Source organism: Kogia breviceps, chromosome 19 (assembly GCF_026419965.1).
Source record: "Kogia breviceps isolate mKogBre1 chromosome 19, mKogBre1 haplotype 1, whole genome shotgun sequence".
NCBI lineage: Eukaryota > Metazoa > Chordata > Mammalia > Artiodactyla > Physeteridae > Kogia > Kogia breviceps.
Genome location: NC_081328.1, coordinates 56698861 through 56721649, shown reverse-complemented (window position 1 = coordinate 56721649; position 22789 = coordinate 56698861). Strand labels below are relative to the sequence as shown.

The 22789-nt window shown below is 49.6% G+C and overlaps 1 protein-coding gene across 13 annotated transcripts in view; it reads left to right on the top strand.

Moving 5' to 3' along the window:
• CEP112 (centrosomal protein 112) overlaps nt 1-22789 on the top strand; it is a 448869-nt gene that overhangs the window by 340414 nt on the left and 85666 nt on the right. For all 13 annotated transcript variants that reach the window (XR_010838020.1, XM_067020489.1, XM_067020491.1 and 10 more), the window contains one exon: nt 15309-15398. Coding sequence is in view for 12 of the 13 variants with exons in the window: in XM_067020489.1 (XP_066876590.1) it covers nt 15309-15398 (90 nt within the window). In the remaining variant the exon portion in view is untranslated. The remainder of the gene's footprint in view (nt 1-15308; nt 15399-22789) is intronic.

The window sequence follows — 22789 nt, the reverse complement described above, 5'->3', positions numbered from 1 at the left end:
ACCAAAAGGAAGTGGAAGAAACTTCAGAAGGCTGCACGATAAACGTTTCTGACAGTGTGTCCGCTGAACATTAAGCAGGGTCTTTGCAAACCCTCTCATTCTAAGTGGTTTAAACGGAAGGTTTTAAACTTCCTCCTTCATAAGTACTGGCTCCAGATATTGCAGTATCCTAAGGGTGAAACAGAAAAAGGGAAGAAAAACACTTTACCTGGCATATATATAATTTCCATCCCCTGAGAACCTCTACTTCACGCCGTAGGGATTTTCTCCATCATGTGTAGGAATGTGCCAACGTGATACTGGAATGGGCTCCTTCCTAACCTGATAGGACTGTGTACACAAAATTACAGGAAAACAAGTGAGTACATATAATAGCAGTAATACTCTCCTAATGCAGTTTTCCAGAGGGTCTCATAATGAGAATACTCTTGGCCCCTACATGGATGAAATGAGCTGTAGAACTGGGTAGTACAAAAGGAGTGGAAGCAGGCTGGAGTTTCAGAGAGAAAATATGTAAAGCAAGGGGATTTTCTTGCCATGTATATTGGTTTCCTGGGGCTGCCATAACAAAGAACCAAAGAGGGGGGGTGCTTAAAACAGAAAGTTGTCTCACAGTGTTCTGGAGGCTAGAAGTCTGGGCTCAAGCTGGGCCAGGCTCCCTGTGAAGCTCCGGGAAGAATCCTGCCTTGCCTCTGTTCCCTTCCCGGGCCCTCCGCGATCTTTGGGGTTCCTTAGCTTGTAGGTGGCTCACTCCCCAGTCTCTACGTCCATTGTCACTTGGCCCACCTCTTCCTGGGTGTTTCTCCTCTTCTTATAAGAACACCTGTCAGATTGTATGAAGGGCCCACCTGTTCCAGTGTGGCTTCATCTTGACTAATCACGTCTGCAGCAAGCCTCTGTCCAAACAAGGTCACATTTTGAGGTTCTGTGGGTTAGGACTTAAACATATCTTTTGGCAGGGACGTAATTCAACCCATAATTTCTTTTTTGACATCACACTCTAAGAGGCAAACCATTGGCATCATTGTTACTGTTGAATGTGTGACTTAGGAACTTTTTCTTCCTGCTTTTCCTACATTTTAATGATCACATTAAAGTCTAAACATAGTGCAACGGAACCGAGTCATTTCAGGTCACTGGAGGCTTCCGAAGGGAGGTAGCAGGGCGTCCGGGGAGAAGAAGGGCGTCGCAGGCGAGGCGGTGAGAAGCGCCCGGGCCCGGGGCGGTGCGGGGCTGGGCCCCCAGCGGGTGGCGGGCGCGAGGGGAGGACTGGCCGCGGACCGTGCGCGCGAAGCCGGGGCGCGGGGAGGCGGCTGCGTCGCCGACCAGAGGACAGCCGGGCGAGCCGCTGGGGTGGCCTGAGCTGCGTCCTGAGCTTGGGGGGTTTGGCGTGGCGCTGCCGACAGCCGTGTGCGCGGGTGAGAAGCAGGTGCGGGGAGGACTCGTGGGGCGGTGGGAGCGCGGCTGAGCTTGCGGAGCGCGGCAGCAGGGCCCCAGCAGGCCCCCAGCAGGCCCGCTGTTACCGGGCAGGTGTGCGCGCGGGCGCGCCCCGCCCCCGAGCAGGCCCCGCCCCCGAGCAGGCCCCGCCCCCCCCGAGCAGGCCCCGCCCCCGAGCGCTGTCTCCTCGGCCCGCGTTCTCACACTCAAGCCCCTGCCGCCTTGTTGCTAATGAACGTGTGTCGCCGAGGAACTTACCTCTCTCTCTTCTTGTCCGTATATTTTTTGTCTACCGCGTTCCCCGCCTGGGTGGGTGGCGGCTGCTCGCCACCGACGCTGGGGTCCCGCTTTAACCTCCTCTCTCATAGCCGCGCCGGGCGCGCTCTTACCGAGCCCCGAGGTTCTGTCTCCGGCTCTTCTCCCAGCCCCCCGCCCCAGGCCCATCCCTTCTCCGCAGCTCTTACCCTAGCCGGCCCCGCGCCCCCCGTGGGATCGAGGTGGCCTCCTGATGCTCTCCCGGCTCTGCATGTTTTAGACTAGACAGTCTGTAAAATCGTGCTTTTTAAATTTCTTTTTAATTTTTTCGGGTTTCCGCAGCATCTCTCACTGACCTGAAACTTGCCTCACTCTGTATGCCGCACCCTGGGCAAAATCCCTGTGTGCCCAGCCTTGGCACAGACGGTGGTGAGGCTTCGAGCACGGTTTTCTACCACGCCGACAGGCAGAGCGGAGACACGCTCTTTCCGCGGCTGGTCCCCGTGGATTCGCACGTGGGTCTGGCCGAGGCTCTGAAAGCACTTCCAGGGGGCCTCGTTGCCACCACTTGCCACGCTGTCGCCTGGATGTTCTTCCCGGTCTGTCCAGCTGGTCACCCTGGGCCCTTTGGTGGTTCCCTTTCCTGCAGGATAGACTCCATAGTCCCCTCGGACCCCGAGGCCCGTCACGGGAGCCCAGGCCGCCTCTGCTAGTCGGTTCCAGGCCCCGCGTCCGCACGCCAGGCTCCGTGAGCCGCCAGCAGCCTGCCGTGCGTGTGGCCTCGCCTCGGCCTCTGCAGTGAATCTGGGCGGACCCCTCCGGCTCCCGCGCAGTCACGCCCCACCGCCCCGCGGGCCTCCTCCCCGCGCGCTGCCTTCCGCCCGCTTTTGCCAGGACTTCCCTGTAGTGCTGCTCACCTGATGTCACTCTTCCTTTATAAGTTTGTCTTATACATATAGGAGCCGGTGCTTTTCCAGGGTAACGTCTGCCACAGGGCCGGGCGTACGTTCAGATTATAGACGTACTTCTCTTAATGTATGCAATGGATTGTCTGAAGAAGGCTGTTGAGAGAGAAAAACGGGGCGACGAGAACCTGGCCTGGGAAAGATCCGCAATTTAAAGGGGAGAACGGGGCGAGGAGCCACAAGCTGGAAGAGAGAGGAAGATCCCCAGCGTTTCGTGGTGTCAGGGGAGAAGCGCTCTGGAAGGAGAGGTTCTCACAGCGGCCGGGGCAGCAGAGGGGTCGAGGCACGTAGAGACGCGAGAAAGGCCCTTGCGTTGGCCAGGAAAGCTTCATTGCTGACCTTGCAGCGAGCAAGCTTAACAGGGTGTGGAGAGCAAAGGCAGGCTCCAGGAGAGGAAAATGGTAGCTGATGGGGGAGAGTGTGGGTCGTGGAGTAAAACGCTTGAGAAACGTGGCCGTCGTGGGACCAAAGACCATCGGGATTAAAGGGGCCGGGAAGAGGGTCTCCCCAGAGCTGGCGTCCGTGCTCCTGAACAGCGCGCGCAAGGGGACCGGTTTCCGGCGGGCAGCGGGGAAGGACAAGATGCTGAGAGAGGCTCAGCAGAAAGGGAGGGGCCGGCGGTGTGACCGGGCCTCGCCGGGCACGTGGTCCTGTGCAGAACGGCCAGTGCGTCCACGGTTCACTCAGTAATAACAAGCGTTTCACCGAGTTAACATTTTATTGACCTTATTTTTGTTGTCATCCACGGTGAGTTGGGGATTTTACATTTATTCTTGTTCTTCCTCATCACGAAGTCAGCAGGATTGCTGATAACTGCCGGGGAGCAGTTACTCTCAAGTACGTATGGACCCGACTTTTGGCATTGACGTGTTGGATAATATCTGCGCACAGTTTCGGTTGTGTGAATTCGATCTTGTCAGTGTTGTTGTGAAGCTGGAGCCGTGCTTGAGTGCGGCCGCCAGGGACCTGCGTGACCACTTGTTCGCGGCTTTGCCCCTTGTCTGCTAGCGCTTCAGTAAATGCCCACGGGGAAGGGTGACGCGCTAGCACCAGCTTCTGAAATGTGCTGTGCCAGCTTCTGCTGGGCGGTCTGTGCCGTGATCCCCGTTCAGTACCGATGTGTGAACATTCCAGGTTTCTGCTGCACGCGTGGGGCGTCTGGCCTTCTGCCCCTGCCAGTCCGTCCGCGGACGTACACCCCCAACACGGTCTGCTCGGTCATCTGATTATTCTCCCGCCTTCTCCACGGCGTGCTCCAAAGTGTCATTTTCATCTTCCAAAGGCACAAACGGAAGTCTGAACAGCACGCGTGCACACTTAACAGGCGTACAGATGTTACTTTCCGTTGTCGTACACCCCCGTGTTAGAGCCAAGGAAGGTACTTTTCGCCACAGTGATAGTGAAAAGCGAAACAGGCATCCTCTTACAACTGCGTTGGGTTGAGTAGTTGAACTGCAGTCATAGTTGCAATCTTGAAACCCGTCTGCACAGTGAAGGGTTAACGCTGAGACTTCTTCCCTGTGCGCGTGCCAGTGTGTTCTCATGTATGTTTTCGTCGGTGTACTTTTGCCTATTCGCGGTTAAAGGGTCCATCAGAGGCACAGTGTAGCGTCACATAGCAGCTCGCACAGTCCAAACCTGCGTGACCTGTGTCGGTGCCGCTTGGAGGTGCTGTCACTGAATAGTGTGCCTGGCACCTAAATAGCGAATAGTGTCACAAGCTGTGCAAATAAAAATTCTTTCATTGTCTTGAGCACCTGAATCGTGCCCAGGAAATGGTCTTCTGCATCTGGTCTCTTTATACTCATCTGGAATTTCAATTCCATGCACTGAAATTGGGTTGACTTGCCTCTTCAATGAGTTCTTTCTGGCAGCATTATCAGGACTCCTTCATGACGAATATCACGGAGAGAGTTCTTCCACGGCTTTGCGTTTGATTCTTCTCTGCATGTCGTTTTAACCTGTCGGGTTTCCTTATCTCCCCTTCAGCATCGACCTCGCGCGGATGCTCTCTGGTCCTGTCTGGAACGGTTGTCATGTTATCCGGGTCCCGACGAGTCATCCATCAGGCACTGCAGAGCCCCTCTCTGTGTGGCGTCAGTGCCTTTTACTCCTCTTCCTGTTCAGAGTGGAAATGGTAACAAAAACCCGCATCATGTAGCACTGGCTTTTCTTTTTGTGAGTATACGATTGCCGCCATATTCCACTGAGAACTTTCAGATAAAGGTGTTAGATTGCCAAGCAACAGAAGGAGGGCTATATTTTTTCTTTGGTAGCCATCTGACCAGTGATCTCTGGTTTACTGGTAGGGGAACCTTACGAATATCTGAGGGATTCCACAGCCCGTTTGGCTGGGCTGGGCCAGCCAGTAGACGGGCATCAGCTGAGGGCACGGTGGCCCGTGCTGACTGGCAGGTACGTATGGGGTCACACCCACTGAAACCCCTCCAAAGAGCAGCAGATGCTTCTTGTGGTCCACCAGGACGGCACATCTACAGGACACTGACTCAAGAGAGCCTCTCCCATTAACCCCTGGCGATGGGGCAGTGGTGGGAGGGTTAATTAGATGCCTGGTGTCCCCTCATGGTGGCCGTCGCACGGGCCCGCCGTGTGTTAGGAGAGCGCGCCCGTCCTCGCTCCTCCAGAGCCGGTGCTCTGTCACTGCCCGTGTTACATGGAGGCTGAGCCAGGCTCCTCCTTCAAGCGCCACCCTTACTGGACGACCAGACGCCCGGTGACGTATCAACACACCACGGGCCGCGAGATCCCAGCCCCGACTTGCCGGCCTCTGCGCGTTTCTCTAACTTTAGGTCTCCTCTTGGCGCACATACTTAATACGAACCCCACGATTCTGTAGGAGTTGGACCCCAGCCCGTCTACCTATGGCTGTGCCCGGCCACCGAGGCAGGAGGGGTTATCGTTGGCCGTTGCAGCCACAGCACAATTATTGGACCAATAAAACATGATAGTATCTTTAATACATTTATTCTACAAACCAAAGTATACAGAAATGTAATGGGCTGTTTGAATCCAGTGGACGTTTTGATAGGAGCAAACACCAAGGACCTTTTGGCCTGGACCAATGTCTCGATGGCCATTTTGGACAGGACTAAATGTCCACTAGTTGTGACCAACCCCTTAGAATTTGAAAAGAGAAATGAGGGCACTGATGGATGCACCCTCTTGAGGAAACACGAAGGGACAACCCCTTTGGACGGCTGAGGGAGCAGACGGGGTCAACCTCAGACCTGTTACTCTAGGGACGCAGTAAGCAAAGGTAGTTACGTAATTTGAGGTGGGGATGAAACCTGGAGAAATTTTAGCAGGAACTCCCCAATTATTTTCAATGAAAAGCAGCTTGTTCTTTATGTAACTGGTTCACGTCACCAGTAACCTCTATTACCGTAGTGCCAACGCTTTACTAAGCATTTCAGAGATTCCTTTATTACTTTATTTATTTATTGCGGTACGCGGGCCTCTCACTGTCGTGGCCTCTCCCGTTGCGGAGCACAGGCTCCGGACGCGCAGGCTCGGCGGCCACGGCTCACGGGCCCGGCCGCTCCGCGGCACGTGGGATCCTCCCGGACCGGGGCACGAACCCGCGTCCCCTGCATCGGCAGGCGGACTCTCCGCCACTGCGCCACCGGGGAAGCCCCAGAGATTACTTTAAAAATATGGGCAGGAGTGTTACCCTTGTGAAGCTCATGGTCTAAGATGCGGGGGGAAAGTCAGATGAATTCACAATTCATAAATACGTTATCATACAGGGGACAGACGGACTTCGTGAGAAATACGACCTCAGGTGTAACAGGGTAGAAATTCACGTTTGTGGGCAGGGGGTGGAGTGGTGCCGCAGGCTCCAGGGCTCGCACGTTTGAACGATTAGCCATGTGAGTAAGTAACAATGTAGACAGATGACTTATGAGTGCTCCTCGTCCCCGGGCTCACGCAGAGGAGGGGGGGCCTCTGTTCTGCAGAGACTGGCTGCAGTGCAAGTGGCTATCACACAGGCTGAGTTAGGAAATTCCGCTGAGATCCTGAAACATCGTAGCCGGGCTTCTTGAACTTGATCCTAGATTCCTACCACCCGAGATAAGAATGTGTTCTCAAGTCAAGCTGTCTGGAGGGACGCAGTAGGGCAAATGTGCTTTGAATTTCCTGAATACAGATGTCCTGGCCCCTCCCAGCGGAGACGTGGGTGATGTCACGACGGTCTCTCTGTGACTGGGGAACATTAACGAGGTGTGTTAGGAGCTTCCAGCTTCCTTAGATCATCCACGTTTTGGAATAACTTGATTTCTTTTCCTGGAACCTCTGTGAAGACTGGGAAACACCAACTTTTTAAAAAGTGCAGTTTTAAGACTTTTAAAGGAAAGTTTTTAGGAAATTTTAAAGGCCTGAAAGTAGGTGAGAGAGAGAGAGAAGAAAAGAGAGGGAAAGTGAAAACTTTCGTATTCTTTGGTGAAAGCGCTACTTTTGTTTTTTATATTGGCTGCAATACTTTTGCCTTTTCTGTTGAATCAGTAGCCTAATAAATACTATAACAATAGCTCCTATCAAAGTGCAATTTCTCATTCCTACGGTTTGTTGCAACAACTGAAAAGTTTTCACCGGAAAGGAATTTTGCCTCATGTGAAGAGTATCATATGTATGAAAACCCCTTTTCTTCATACCAGTACCACAAGAGGCTGACTTATAAGGGTTAAAAAAAGAAAAAAAAAGGTACTTGCATGGAGTGTGAAAAAATTAAAAGCCTGAATGGAAGCCTTAAAGGAAAAAAATTATACTATTATGTTTTGAATATGTTAGTGGCCTCGGCAGTAACTGTGGTTCTAGTTCAGTAACTTTACATCTAGAGTACAAACCTGTTCTCGGTTCTACAGAATCACTAATAAAACTTTTTTTTACGGTTTATTATTCATTCTGGGTAGGTCTGAAGAAACCACTTTAAAAGAAATCTTGACTGGCATTTCAGCTGAAGAAGACTTGTTGCTTTTGTTAGTAGGTTTAGCCTACTTAAAACTAAAATAAAGTTTAAAAAAGGAGCCACAGGGGCCTGTGTAAACAGCCAGCAAGGCCACCCAGTCAAAACGTCACTCTCTGCTCTTGTGTCATCTCCCCTAACCCCAGATTTGTATCTCCTCAGCCGGGGCACAGGGCTGGGGCTTTTTGCTGGATCCCAATTGTTTAAGATGTGACTTTTTTTAAAAAAAGTAAGGGGCTTCCCTGGTGGCGCAGTGGTTGAGAGTCCGCCTGCCGATGCAGGGGACGCGGGTTCGTGCCCCGGTCCGGGAGGATCCCACATGCCGCGGAGCGGCTGGGCCCGTCAGCCATGGCCGCTGAGCCTGCGCGTCCGGAGCCTGTGCTCCGCAACGGGAGAGGCCACGACAGTGAGAGGCCCGCAAAAAAAAAAAAAAAAAGTAAGTCCATAGAGCTGACACAAAAGTGATGAGATTTTATTGTTTCATTTAATTTTCCCTTACCTTTCGTTAGCAGGAGTAGAAAGAAAAACATTTGCTGTTTCTGTGTCAATTTACCTGTCAAAGAAAACCTACTGATCAGAAATGTTGTCAGCACCACTTGTAATCTTGGGCGTTGTTAAAAAGGCAGTTACGGTTTCAGCGAGGCTCTCCTTACTCTTCCCTGTTATAATTTGTGTCTCTTCACTGTGGTCACAGGTCAGGTGTCATTTCTGTTTGATGGATAAACCCATCAGTGGAAGATGGTTTATAGCAAGATTTTATTATCTGAACAGATATTTTATGACACAAACTTTTAAATCATGTTACATGTTTTAAATGGAAAACAGACCATCACCATTTTTTAAAGAAATTTTAGAGTTTTACCATAAGTAAATTGTATCTCAATAAAAATATAAGTAAGCCTTCCCTTTCCTGTTATCTCCTCCTTAGGTCAAAATAAACACCCCACTCCCTGCTTCCAAAATATACGTGGGGAAATCCTTACACATCCCGCCTATTCACTGAAGGACGAATGAATCATCTGTTTTTTTTCTGAAGTGAAACACTAAATTCAAACCTCATGAAAGGAAGGATATGGTGACTTCATGTTTTTTAAGCAGAAAAAGCTTTAAAAATTCTTTTTTTCTTTATTATGGAAACTGTCAAACATACGCCAAAGTAGGGAGACTAACATGCGGAATCCCCATCTACCCACCACCCGGCTTCACCCGTTTTTAACGGTTTGCGGGACTGACTTCTTCTTGGCACTTATCTTTCGCACAGACGCTCTGCTGCTCTGCCTTGCTCATCTCCTGGGCGATGCGGAGTTGCTGTGGCGAGGCCCCGTCTGCGTCTCTCCCAGCAGAGGCTCACGGGCTTCCTTGATTCCTGACCACAGGCTCAATGCAAAATCAACGACTTTGAGAACCCCAGTTTTACATTATATTTATATATATATATTTTTTAATATTATATGGGGCAAAACTGCATCCGCAATCTTTTTTGCTTACATTTGCTTTAATCCAGTCCCTTTAAATAAAAGAACACGGTACCATTCAAGGTCCCACTTCCGGGAGAACATGTTCTATGGGCCAGAACTCAGGGCAGGAGCCGTTTACGCCTCAGCCCTCAACGTACGGCGGGCCCGCAAGATGTACCGTCGACCTCGTGGTGACTTGCGACAAAGCCAGACACGAGCGTGAGCCACGACCTTGCAGCACAGAATGAGGCAGGATGCACGGAAGACACACCGAATCTCCAGTCCGTGAGAGCCGGTTGCAAAACTCCTAAAAAGTGGAGGGCGCAGTCCTGTAGAATGTGTGATTCAGGAGAAAGGTGACTTCTATACTAGCGATTCCGTTTCGATCTGCAAGTGGATTTTTCCACATTTCTCACAGCTGAGGTTTTTGGTAAAGATGGGAGAGTGGGGAGTTTGAGATCATGCCGTCCGGTGAGAGCCTGCGGTGCGGGTGTCCCGGGTTATGAGACAAGTTTGCTCGGCCAGCCAGGTGGACGCCCACCCCCCAGTCCCACCCTCAGATGAGGGGAGGACCTGGCTGAGAGTTTGGCCAAAGACAAGGTCAGAAATCTCTAGAAAAACTTGTGATAAATCCTAAGCCTGAAAGCCTCTGTCATGCCTTGTACACTAGGAACACTCCGACTATATCTTTTGTATCATTACAGCCCAGTATTTCTCCTTTCCAATGAAGTTTTCCTTTATTAAGTAACTTTTTAACCACTTAAAATTCAAACGAACTTGCATTTCATGTGTCCACTATGAAAAGGCATGTATCTGTCATCATTTCATGTTTGTTTAATTGACTCAGACCTATGAGAGATACTTTGGTGGGTTTTTTTGTTTTTTTTGGAGGGGGGGGGCTGCCTTGGGTCTTCGTTGCTGCACGCAGGCTTTCTCTAGTTGAGGCGAGCAGGGGCTACTCTTCGTTGCGGTGCGCGGGCTTCCCATTGCGGTGGCTTCTCTTGTGGAGCACGGACTCTAGGCACGTGGACTCAGTAGTTGTGGCTCGCGGGCTCTAGAACGCAGGCTCAGTAGTTGTGGTGCACAGGTTTCAGTAGTTGCAGCATGCGGGCTCAGTAGTTGTGGCTCACGGGCTTAGTTGCTCCACGGCTTGTGGGATCTTCCCGGACCGGGGCTCAAACCCGCGTCCCCTGCATTGGCAGGCGGATTCTTAACCACTGCGCCACCAGGGAAACCCCGATACTTTGGTTTTCAGTAAGACCACAGAAGTCCTTAATGCGTGGCTTTACAAGTTGAGCAGCTGGCCTCGAACCACGTTTCTAAGTTTTATGGAAATAGCGTCGACTATAATACTCTTTCTCCGTCGAACAGCAGAGCTCTGGGACCATCGCAGGCGCCCCTCAGGGCACATTAGCTACCCTGGCTTCTCCTCACCCTGGAGAGTCCATGAAACTGTCAAATCTTTTACACTTTAATGTGCTCTCACTACTTTCATATTTTAAATAAACAAATCAAATTATCCTGTAACCGGCTCCCGTTTAAAGAGTGTGGCCTGCCCTCGTTGTTCTTGTCGAGCCGCTTATGTCATGTGCGTTTTTCTTCTGGAAAATGTCATTCTTTGTTCACAGTCCCCACGAAGTGCTCTGAGAGCCAGCTGAGGGCGGCCACCCCAGCAAGCCTGCTCGTGTGGCATTCAAAGGCAGGTTTAACTGAGAGGAGAAAACTGTCTTTCAGCAGTGACGCAAGTTCACACAGCAGAGCTGGGGCGGGACCTGCTTTTGCAGAACACACAGCGTAGCTGCTCACGTTGGATTTTGTTTCAGATTTTTGACCCAGTGTCGGGCATCCCTCTCTTTAATGATCTCGGGCTTTTCTCAGGAACAAAGTAAAAGTTGTGTGTTGTGGGCGTGTCAGACGTCGGATTGGAAGGTTTATTGAATACAGAAGCCACAACTTAAAAGAAAGGTCCTTCTTGTGTTCTCTCGGTAGCTGTGGCCGTGTTCGTATAGGCCTCTGGCGAACTGAGGATGAACATCTCACGACCTAATAACTTTTTAGAATATGAGACCAGGAACAGCTGTCCTTTTCCTTTAGTCTGATACATTTTAACTTTTTGGAAAGTGGGATATGACTTGGTTACTCTCCATTTTTTTAAACTGATTTTTCTCTTAGTTTTTTTGCTTGTTTTTATTGGAGTAGAGTTCCTTTACAATGGTGTGTTCGTTTCTGCTGTACAGCACAGTGAATCAGCCATACGTATACATACATCCTCTCTTACTTAGATTTCCCTCTCATTCAGGTCACCGCAGAGCACGGAGTAGAGTTCCCTGTGCTATACAGCAGGTTCTCATTAGTCACCTATATTTTTCTCTTTCTAAAGATGTGTTCTTTCCTTTATTGAAGTATAATTGACATACAATATATATTAGTTCCAACTGAGTTTTAACAGATAATAAAACTAATTTCTAGACACACTGCTTTCTCTGGTTTACCTCTTTAAACTAGGAGCACATCTGAAAAGTGGTACCTTTCTGGAAAGCACAGGTGACTCCACTTCTGTTTTGACCGTGTTGGCGAAGTGTGGTGGATTCGGAGGACTCTCAGTAGGACTTCGCCGCGTGAAGGGTGGAGAAGGGGCCAGGCCTAACCCTGCTCCCTGTCCTCTTAGCGACCCTGGCCAGGCCCTCACTGGACTGACCCCCTCGGTCGCCCTCCCGCGCCTCTGCGCCCTCCCCGGGCCCCCCGCCTCCCCGCGCGCCGCCTCCTCTCAGTGCGGGCATGCCGCGAGGGTCAAGGGTCAGGCTTCTGACCTCTCCTTTGCTCTCCTCCTCTCACTGGCTGCCCCGAGGACGCGTCCCCATCTGCACCTCGGCCCAAGCCCGTCTCCACTGTCGAGACCCCCCTCCCGGCGTGACGGGTCCCCTCGGAGACCCCACCGGCGCCTTAACCTCCGCTTGTCAAGGACGACGCTGCCTCCACTTCTCTGACACCCCCTTGTCACCCCTGGGGGGGCAGGATGATGGGGGCTGAGAGGCTGGGGGAGGACGGGGACCCCCAAGCGGGGCCGCTCCCAGGAGGTGAAGCGAAGGATGCCGGCCAGGCGGAGCGAGGGCACATTTCTGTTTAAAAGACAAAGGAGATTCCTGTCCCCTGTATTCTTCTCTGTGAAATAAAACTAACAACTAAAACGAAGAAACGAGAGGGTGTTGTTTTCTATTGTGGCAGAAGCCAGACAACACTATATTGCAGATGATAACATCATAGGTATATGCACATATGACATGCGTGTACAGATAGAGACCTTTGGAAGATATATTTGTGTTTTCTGTATCTTGAGAAACGTAATACCCTTTAGTTGAGCGTGCCACATTGGGGACTGTTGGAAGCCCCGATGACTGAGGGAACTCTCCCCGGAGAAGTAGTGCAGACGTGCGCTAGTTCCTTCCCAGGCATGGACTCAGTGTCCAGCGCGCACCGGGCGCCAGGCGGGCAGACGTGCGGAGGTGGGAGCCCGGAGCTTCCGGGGCCCCAGCCTCTCGCGGACACAGAGACTGAGTCCCCTCAACTCTGGGTGGGTAAAAGCCCAGAGGCGTGCACGCTTTGCTCTCGGGATAGGCCAGCCGCTTACACCGGCAAGCAGCGCGATGGGACAGCTTCAAGGCCAAGGAGACAGGTGCAGAGGGAGAGAGGCAGCGTGGCGGAGCGCACGTGCTGAGCCTGGTCAGTGTGTTGAAGTTCCAGCCTGGTGCCTTTTTTCTGGCCACACGGACCTGAGCAAGCTCTTCAACCTCCCTGAGCCTCCATTCTGTCCTCCCTAATGTGGATGAAAGACTACCTGCTGCGCAAGATTGCAAAGAGGGTTAAAAATAAAGTCCACCCAGTTGATGGCAGCCCCTGTTGTTCTTGATCGTAGCGACGACATCAGCGTGGCCAGAGCCGGGAGACGAAGGTCCCCGAATCCCACGCTCGCTGGGGAGTCTCAGCCGCGTCTCGGGGGTGCGGCGGCGGCGCCTACGCATCCCAGCGGGGGGCTGACGTGATAGTTCCGTCTAAGATCGCTCTGGCCGCAGCATGAGGATGGAGAGCGGAAAAGGGTGGGAGACGAAAAACACGTCCAAACGTGCTTCCCAAGCCGTGTTCACTCCTCTCCCAGGTTATGCCATAAGAGAAGCCGACAGGATGCTACTTATTGTTACAAGATTGTCAAAAGGAAAGAAAGTGCTTACCTGGTCAAAAAGCATAGGAACAACTGCATTCATCCTTTGGAAATGGACCACAATAACAGAATTTTAAACAAAAATAGGGTTTTAAGCTCATTGTCAGATTTGGTTGAATTATGGACTTTATAATCAGGTAGAATATCGAAAAGCCCCTAAAGCCTTTGCCCTCATTCTCAAACGATTATACTCTTTTAGATAGAGGTTCTCAGCCTGGGGTCCATCCATGGACAGGCTTCAGGCAACTGGGCTCCCTGAAATCACAGGCAAAATAATAAGCACCATTTTCCACGTGGGGTGTGACCACACAGCATTTGCCAGGTGCTCCGGTGGAGCTAGGACACCAGAAGAGGGTTAAGAACCACGGTCTCCGTCTACATGCAGAAAAGACTGGAATCGCATTGAGAGAATTTTTAGTGGATACAAACTGAGACTCTCCCCCCCCGGCCGCTACCCAGCATCTCGGCTTGGATGTGGAACAGGCAGCCCACACTCGACATACCCCAGGCTGAGCTCCAGACCTTCTCCCCCTACGCCTGTCCCTCCCGAACCTCCCCAACTGCAGTCTTGTACCTGCTCAAGCCAAAATCCCGGAGTCCTCTTCGCTTTTTTTACTTTTCATGCTCTGCATCCTTTCCCTGGGGCTGCGCTCTCTTATCTTCAGATGGATTGGGAATCTGCCACTGCCTCACCCCCGGCTGCTCCAGTTCTCCACCACCCTTTCCCAGTGTGTTTTCACGGCCTCGACCCTGCCTCTCTGGCTCTGCCCGTGTCCCTCTTCAATCTGTTCTTGACGGCAACCAAAGCAGCCCTGCCCACAGCCCCCCAGGAGCCCCCGTCTACCTCGAATAAAGCCTGAAGTCCTCAACTGCCCTCTGAGGCTTCACGGGACCTGACGTGACTTGACCCCCGTCATGTGCAGGGGTCCCTGTCTGGAAGGCTCTTCCCGCGCGCGTCTCTGTGACCTGCTTGCTCTTCTCCTTCAGGCTGTGGCTCAGTTAGGCTGCCTTGGGCCGTGTGTTTGAAATTGCAGCACCCCCTCCCCACCGCGCTCCAGAATCGCCTCCTTCCCTGCATTACTTTCCCTCCACACTTAGCGCTGAACGTATATTATGCTCACTCTTTGCTTATTGTCTGCCCCAGTACAGCGGAAGCTCCGTGAGAGCAGGGCATTTGTTTTGTCTGTTTTCTTTCACTGCTTTATTTGGAATACCTATCACAGTCCTTCACCTAGAGCAGGAACTCAGGAGTCTTAATGGAATGAATTTTATTTTGAGAATTCATTTAGCATCTTTGCGAGTGCGTTCTGTTTGTGCTATATCTGTAATTACGTCAGATTGTTTGAATGGATCCTGTTTCTTTCCTAGTTCGCCTCTTTACTTAAAATAGTAATTGATACAATGATATTTACTGATCTTCCCCTTCCCGGCTTCCCCCAGATGAACCTGAATTTGATTTTTCCAGCAGCTACTTGGCAACTGAAAGTGTTCATCTCTGTCTTATTTCTTACAGTTTCCTCCAATTCCATGCCATCCTCAATGGCTTAATAAAAAATGCCTTTAAGGTTACCATAACATACTCAAATTACCAGAGTATAATTTTGAAAAATGTCATGTCGGTCCAGTGTTACGATTCCTAGCTGTCAGGACACTTTTCAGGGTGTAGGTGTACCTCGCAGGTGTCCCGATAGAGCTACTTTAATTAGCAATAGTTCTACACTTTATTGCGTGCTTGTGTGTCTATGCTGGGAATAGGAGATGATTTTATAAGATGAATTGACACCTGCTAATGTGTCTGGTTTGTGAGTTTGGAGTTTTTGATGCTAGTTATTCCTAAAGTAGAAAACATCTGGGCCTGATACTGAAAGGCTGGTTTTGGAGCAGCAGTAATAGACCAGAGATCTGAGGCCTATTTGATACCAGTTCAGGTGGTAAAACTTTTTGCCAAGGCTGCTAATTTTTAATGTTTTTGTATTTATCTTATACCGTTTCAGGCTCTACAAGACGAGCTAGAAAAGCGCTCGAATCAAGCACGATGTTTGGAGAAAAAACTGCAGCACAAGGAACTGGAATCACAGGAGCAGGTACTGCCCGCTCGGCTGGTTTGCTCGCTCACTTTCTCCAGGTCCCGGAGCTCACGTGTGTCCCTTTTCCACCGGGTGCTTTGGCCACGAGTAACAGAATCCCCGGCCCCTTGCTGCGCGTAAACAACAGAGGGATCTGTTGCCTCGCAACCTGTTAACCTCTGTCCCCCGAAGCCTGTAGGTAGGGCGGGCTCTGGGCAGGGAGCCCTGGGTCGCTGGCTCCGCCTGTCTCTCTCGCTCCCGCAGCTCTACGTCCTGTGTAGGGCCCGTCCCAAAGCCAGCTCCACCGTGCTCACAGCAGCTCCAGGCATCCCGCGCAGATCTAGCAGTATCCAGAGGCAAAAAGGGACTTAGGTTTCTGGGGTGCCCTTCCGAAAAGTCAGGAGACCTTTCCCAGAAGCACCCCCATACGCAGCTCTCTTCTCATCTCATAGGCCAGAGCCGGTCCCAGGTGCGGTCCCTGGCGGGAGGACGGAGGGTGCCAAACTCGGCTGGACCACTTGGGGTCTGCCCGCCGGTGAGGGAGTCATAAGAGGAAGGACAGCCCAGGCAAGGGAGAGGGGAAATGTGTCGGAGATGTGTCTGCCACGCCCTCTTATCAGAACACAGGGACATCGCTGCACTTAGAGACATAGATCATGTTTTCTTTTGAATTTTAATTTTCTCCTCCTTCTTTCCAGTGTGTTAACGAAACAAATCTAGTATAACCAGAATCATCTGGCTTTGACAATAGCTAATGACCTATTTCATTTTCAAACCACAGGATCATTTTCATCCAGTTCTTTTACATTTAAAGTAAATTTAACTAAATTTAAACTGAAAAGTCAACAGTGTATTCCTAAACTTCATGAGTCTTAATGAAACCTTTCGTAAACACACTGTCCTCGGCTACCGTGTACAGCATTTCTCAAACTCTTCTAAGTGCCACAAATCTTTATGGGCAGAACCCACGGTAGGTGCTGGCAGACGCTTATACTTCTGTGTTCTTGTAGTCAAGTCAGTACAGGAATATTGGGTTAGGTCATCTTGACCTTGTCAGAAGAGTAAGCCCTGAAGTAAGGCGAATAGAGGAGCTTTTTTCATCTCTGGAGTCGTTTACGAACAACACCCCAAGGTAGGGATTGCACAAAATGGCAGCTGTAAGCGTCTGACAGAGATGCCAAGTAAGAATACTTACCGAATGGACTTGACCTCCTATAATTCCTTCCTACTGTCTAATGTATGCCCTGCATCATACACATGTCATGTTTGTGTCATGTACGTATATATCATGTCTATATACGATACGTCTTGTATAGGGTCTGTGTCGGACAGTCCACGATAGGATCACAAAACAGGAAATTCTAGAATGAAAAACTAATAATAACTATATTTATTGAAGGCCCACAAGATGAGAGACACTGTACAAGAAACATTACACATGTTAGTTCATTTATCCTGGTAATAACCATGTAAGGCCAGCATCACCCTCCCGTTTCCCAGTTGGCACTAAAACCCAGAGAGGTTAAGTGACACATCCAAGACCACACAGCTGCTAAACAGCGCAGGTGGATTCACACCCTGGTTTAGCTGAATTCCAAACCTTTGCTCCTTTCATGACAGTTTTTAAGTTACAGCATCTCTAGTTTAAAAAGCTGCCTAGCAGTGATAGGGAAGGTGAGTTTATTAAGGATGGCAGGGAAAAAAATACCACCCCAGACACCTGGTACGGCGGGCAACGCCATTAACTCTCCGTGGGCAGAGAGCAGCAAAGAGCAAAGCAGACGGAAGCAGAGCCGATCTGGCCACAGGTGACAATACCTCCCTGGGTGGCTGTGTGGCCTTCAGGTGGGACCAGCACAGGCTCACATGTCACTGAGGTCAGCTGAGCCTCCCTGCAACCCCCCAGCTGGCTGGGATGCCTGGAACTAAAAGAAGACAAGCTTCTTAAAAGCAGGAAACAGGTCTCCCTGGAGGACTGGGCCTTCTCCAGTTTGTGATAAAATATGACTTCAGGTAAAACTTTGTTGACATCACTCTAATTCGTGGCAGAACTTCACACAGAAAATTCCATAATAGATTGAGAGTAGGGAAATTAAGAAATCCCAAATGAACAATAGGGAAGGGTTCAGGAACCACTTCAGTCTTATTTTATTGACTTCTTTTTGATCATCAAAGTTGCTTTCATCTTTGTAGTGACAATAGCTTTCTAGACTATTTCTTACACGAATTCCTGATATCTTCTATTAGCCTCCAGTTCACCAAAGAAATGTCAGGAAATACCCCTGGGTAAAGCTGAATATTTCATAATCTTTGCAACCATGAAATGTTGGGTTCTTTCCACGAGATCCTAGGGTGTAGCTAAGCAAAAATGCCAATTGTTTCAGTAAAGCTGAAGAACAAATCATGGGCACTTCATAAACACTATTCATCTATATTTAATTTGATTTAACTTTTATCTAAATCTGACCTTTCTGTTTGTGACACTAATAGAGGTAGTCAAAAATAATTAGAAGTATAGAAGTATCGTCATGTACAATTTTTAAGGTCTGATTACATATATGCTTACTGAGGGTTTTTAAAATGTTGAAATTGTTATTTTCTTTTTTACGTCTGTCAAAGCAATTGCAAAATAACAGTAGCTAGCCTGACATCAGCCAATCAAACAACCAAAATGTGTGCAGGACAGCTTCTTGGAACTTTTCTTCTCTTTCGTTTCAACCAAATATTATTATCCTGATACTAGTTGCATAAAGAATCAAAATTGAAACTGGCAGAATTACAAAGGACAATTTCCTTGGCTTCTTTTTTTTACTTGCTTGCTTAAAAAAAAAAAAAAAAAGTTGAAACCGTCTCTGTTTTTCATTTAAGAAAAATTCCCGTGTTTTGATTTTATAAAAACAAAAAAATGAATGAGGCATTCTAAAAGTTGTGTTTTTAATTAAACACAAAAAGCTGCTTCTCATCAGGTCTTGATGGGTGGCACCCTAGCTGCCCACCACCGGCCTCAGTGGCCTCAACCTCTCCTCTAACTCCACACCCTCGGCAGGTCTGTCACCAGGTTGCCCAGGGAAGGCTGGTTCACCCGTGGTTACAAAGGGTTAATTTGCCCCTTGTGAAGCGTCTAGAGAACACCAATAAAATTAGAAAAGACCAACTTCCTTTTAAGCCATCCTTATAGAAACATACCTTTCCTGAAATCCATAAATTGGAAAGTAATTAAAAGCTATCATTCCTTTTCTCCATACCAGGAGTTAATAATTTCTAATTCCCGATAAGATCCGAGCAAGAATCCCGTAGTTGCAGCAAAGGAGGGGAGATCAGAGCTCTGATCAGACTTCCTTGTTATGTAAGGAAACTGAGTCATTGGAAAAGGCCACGACTCCCCTGCCATGGCAATGACAGAACTGGGGCGGGGCGGGGGAAGCAGACCGCCCGCCCCGGGATATGATTTTCCATCGTATTGACCACAGTGTGAAATGCGTCTATGGCGTGTATCACTCGGGTTCAGGTTGTGGGTAAAAATCAATCTCCTATTTGGGAACAAACAGTTTCATTATTTACAGGGAGACTAGGTGATTTGCTAGCCCTTGCCAAAATAATTCGGTCTGATAAATTATAGAAAAGAGAGGGAAGAAAAGAAACAGTCAAACATTTTACTTGGCGCTCTGTGCAAGTAAGCACTGTGCAAAGCGAGCATATATTTAGCAGGAAAAGGCGCTAAACAATGTCAGACTTGAGCCTAATATAATACCTAATATAAATATTAATATACGTGTAACAAAACCCCTGCTTTGAACTGGGGTTTTTCCGTTTCGAACGTATGAATAGCTTTGATTATATGGATCACTCAGTTTCCCAGAAGATTCTTTTACATAAATTAGTGAGAAGAACCCGTTCTTTGAGAGCTGATAAATAGAATGCAACGCCGTGCATTTCACAGCAGCGTCGTACCGTCACGCCACACTGCGTGCCTTTGACAGGCGTGTTGTGCTGGCCCACGGCAGGTACTGAGGAGAAGCACGGATGAGTTCTCCTTCCAGCCCGCAAGGGGTTTACAGTCTAGTAGAGCAGAGGTGGGTGTGAAGTGTAGACTGCACTCGTGGCATTTACAAGACGTTACTCTCCTTCCAAAGGCTTAGAGGCTCAGCTCACAAGATGCGGGAAGAACGCAGCACTGGTACTGCCCGCCGTCTTCCCGACCCTGCGGGAAAGGGTCCACCACCCAAGGCAGGGCCTGGTGCTTGCTGACAGGCAGGCAGCGTTTCCAGCCCCTGCGGCCGAGGCCTCTCGGGTTTCCTGGCCGGCGTGTTTCAGCCACCGGCTGGTTTAGTTCTCATCTGCAGTGTCCAGGCACTCAGGTCTGGGCTGTGCAGGCACAGGTCACCCTAAAGTGTCTTAAAATATGTTCCAGTCACAGCCTTGCAGCAGGCACTTTGTATCCAGTTAAGGCCTAGACGCAGCAGATGCTTCAGCAGAGGTGAATCTGGTAATTCTGTGTGTTTGGGGAGGGAACAGAGGTTGTCCTGAGACCCCTAGCGAGACACAGGGAGAGGAAACAGGAGAGGGTTCAAGGATGAGTAGGACCCAGCAGGGAAGCACCGCAGGTAGAAGTCCACCTCTGCCACCACCGGTCGTGTGGTCTTGGGCAAGTCACATAACCGGTCCAGATATCAGGCTCCTAAAATGTCAGTAATAACACTTCCCACGGGGTTCACATGAACGTCAAAACAAGATGCACGTGAAACACTTCAGAAACTAGAGAACATAACGCGGGTGCAATGTGTGTCGCGATAATTCTTCACAGAGGACAAGGCCCCGTGAGCTGGTCACCAGCAGAGAGGGGACACTGGGCTAGGACGAGGGCTTAGGAGGTGGAGCAGGCTTGGGGACGTCCTGGCCAGAGGGGGCGTCAGTGAGGGGGGCAAAGACCCAGGGAGTTAGCTACCTTCGTTTCATCCATTAAAAATAGTGATAGCGGGCTTCCCTGGTGGCGCAGTGGTGGAGAGTCCGCCTGCCGATGCAGGGGGACGCGGGTTCGTGCCCCGGTCCGGGAAATTCCCACGTGCCGCGGAGCGGCTGGGCCCGTGAGCCGTGGCCGCTGGGCCTGCATCCGGAGCCTGTGCTCCGCAACGGGAGACGCCGCAACGGTGAGAGGCCCGCGTACCGCAAAAAAAAAAAAAAAAAAAAAAAAATTAGTGATAGCATCAAATCTTTGTTATTGTCTACTCCTTACCCTGTACTGTGCGCCCAAGGAGCTTGGATACAATGCCAGGGACTTCGGTCATTGGTCAGAAAGCAGTTTTCAGCCACTGAGGATTTTTTTCTTTAACTGGGTAACGTTAGATGATTGCGTCTTTACTTTAGAAAGATTAATCCAGCAGCAGAAGATAAAATGAAAAAGAGATGAATTCATACGTTATCACACTAAATTCACATCACTAGTCACAAGAGAAATCAAAAGGGCTTGAATTGGATATTGTCAAAGGTAGTAGAAGAGGAAAAGAGTAGATGTGCAGACTCACTTAAAATTCATAGAACGCAGACTTAGAGAGCAAAAGAAAGGAATATGTCAAAAATAATACCAAGTGGACAACAGCATCATTTTCTAGAGGCAGAGTCTGAGATGCTGGCAGCCGAACATTTCTTTGGAGACATGTAGCTAAAAATCTGAACTAGAACCCCAGAAAGAAAGTCTGAATCTAGAATGTAAGGAAGAGCCCATGTTGAAAAATCTGGACCTAGAACTTAAGAAAGAAGTGTGAACGTTTCTGAATTATCTTGACGGATGATATTGACCAGGAAGTGCAGAGAGGGAAAGAGGGCCGTGGGCAGAACCCCTGGGCTGGACCGCGCCCCGGGGACCAGAGGCAGGAGGGGAAGATCCAAAGGGGATGAGTGGTGAGAAAGCTGAGAGCAGAGCCAGAGGAATTTAATGTCGTGGAAACCAGAGACCGTTTCCTGCTAAACATTAAGCCCCTCGAGGGTAAGGACCCAACTGTCATCTTCACAGCATCCCCAGCCCTTGTTGTTGAACGGAGTTGCTTGTGGAGCCTCTGCTCTTCTGAGACTCATCCTCAGGACAGCCTTGCCCTGTCCGCCTTTGCTCTGTGCTCTGGTCATACCTTCTGTGAAGCTCCATTAAAGGTTTTCCCATCAGACTTCCTCGGGAGACTGTGCTCTTCGAGGGAGGGTCCCTGAGCCGGGCCCGTGTCCTCCTCTTCCTTACACTCAGCATTTAGCCCAGCGCCTGGCCCACGTGGTGCTCAGTGAATCCATGCAAGAAAGGAAGAAATGGAGGAGGAATGGAGGGAGGGATAGCAGCATCCCATGGTGCAGGGAGTTTCGGGGTGGAGAGTTCAAAGGCCGCCACGCCTGAACGGGGATGGCAGAGGCTTTGTAACGCGCATCCTGCACGCGGTCTAGATGAACTTTCTCTACACATATTCTTGTCTAGACATTTGTTGTAATAAAGATTACAGATTTTTTCCATCATTTTCGTCTGGGGTGAGTAGCATTATCGAGACCTCTCCTGGCTCATCTGTGGCCCTCAGCTCTTCCCCAGGCCTCGGGCACCAAAGGGTCCGTGGTCCAGGGAAAACCAAGACGGAGCAGGGTGCCAGCACCCTCTGCCACATGGGCCATGTGGGTCCTCTTTGGGTCCTCAGCCTTTGTTTTTCCGGCCTTACTGAGGTATAACTGATAAATAAAACTGCACGTATTTAAAGTGCACAGCGTGATGGCTTGGTGATGCCTTGTGAAGTGATTGCCCCAGTGAAGCTCATCCATCGCCCCCCACGGTTACTTCTGTGTGTGGTGAGAGCATTTAAAGTGTCCTCTCTTAGCTTATCACTTATACTGAAAGGATATGTAATCCTTTGGGGAAAAAAACGAAAGAGAAGATATTACAATTATTCTCACAAATAAAAAAGATTATAATATATTATTATGAGCAATTATAAATGAAAAAACTGGACAATCTAGAAGAAACAGAGAAATTTCTAGACATACAGCCTAGCAAGACTGAATCATGAAACACTGCACAAATCTTTTTTTTGCATTTCAGTTGCATTTTTACCTTTCTTGAAATAATAAAGCATAATATGCTGAAAAAAAAAAAAAGTGTCCTCTCTTAGCCAATTTCCGGTACCCAATAAGGTATCTTTAACTATAGTCACCAGGCTGTGCATTTAGACCCCAGAACTATCTGACGTCTGGAGGTTTGCACCCTTTGACCAGAAGCTTCCCCCACCTTCCAGCCCCTGGCAATCACCATTCTTCTCTGTTTCTGTGAATTCAACTTTTTTCTTTTTTTTTTTTTTTCCTTTTCATTCCATAGATGAATGAGCTCTTCTTTCTGTGTCTGGTTTATTTCTCTTAGCATAATGGCCCCAGGTCCATCCATGCGGTCA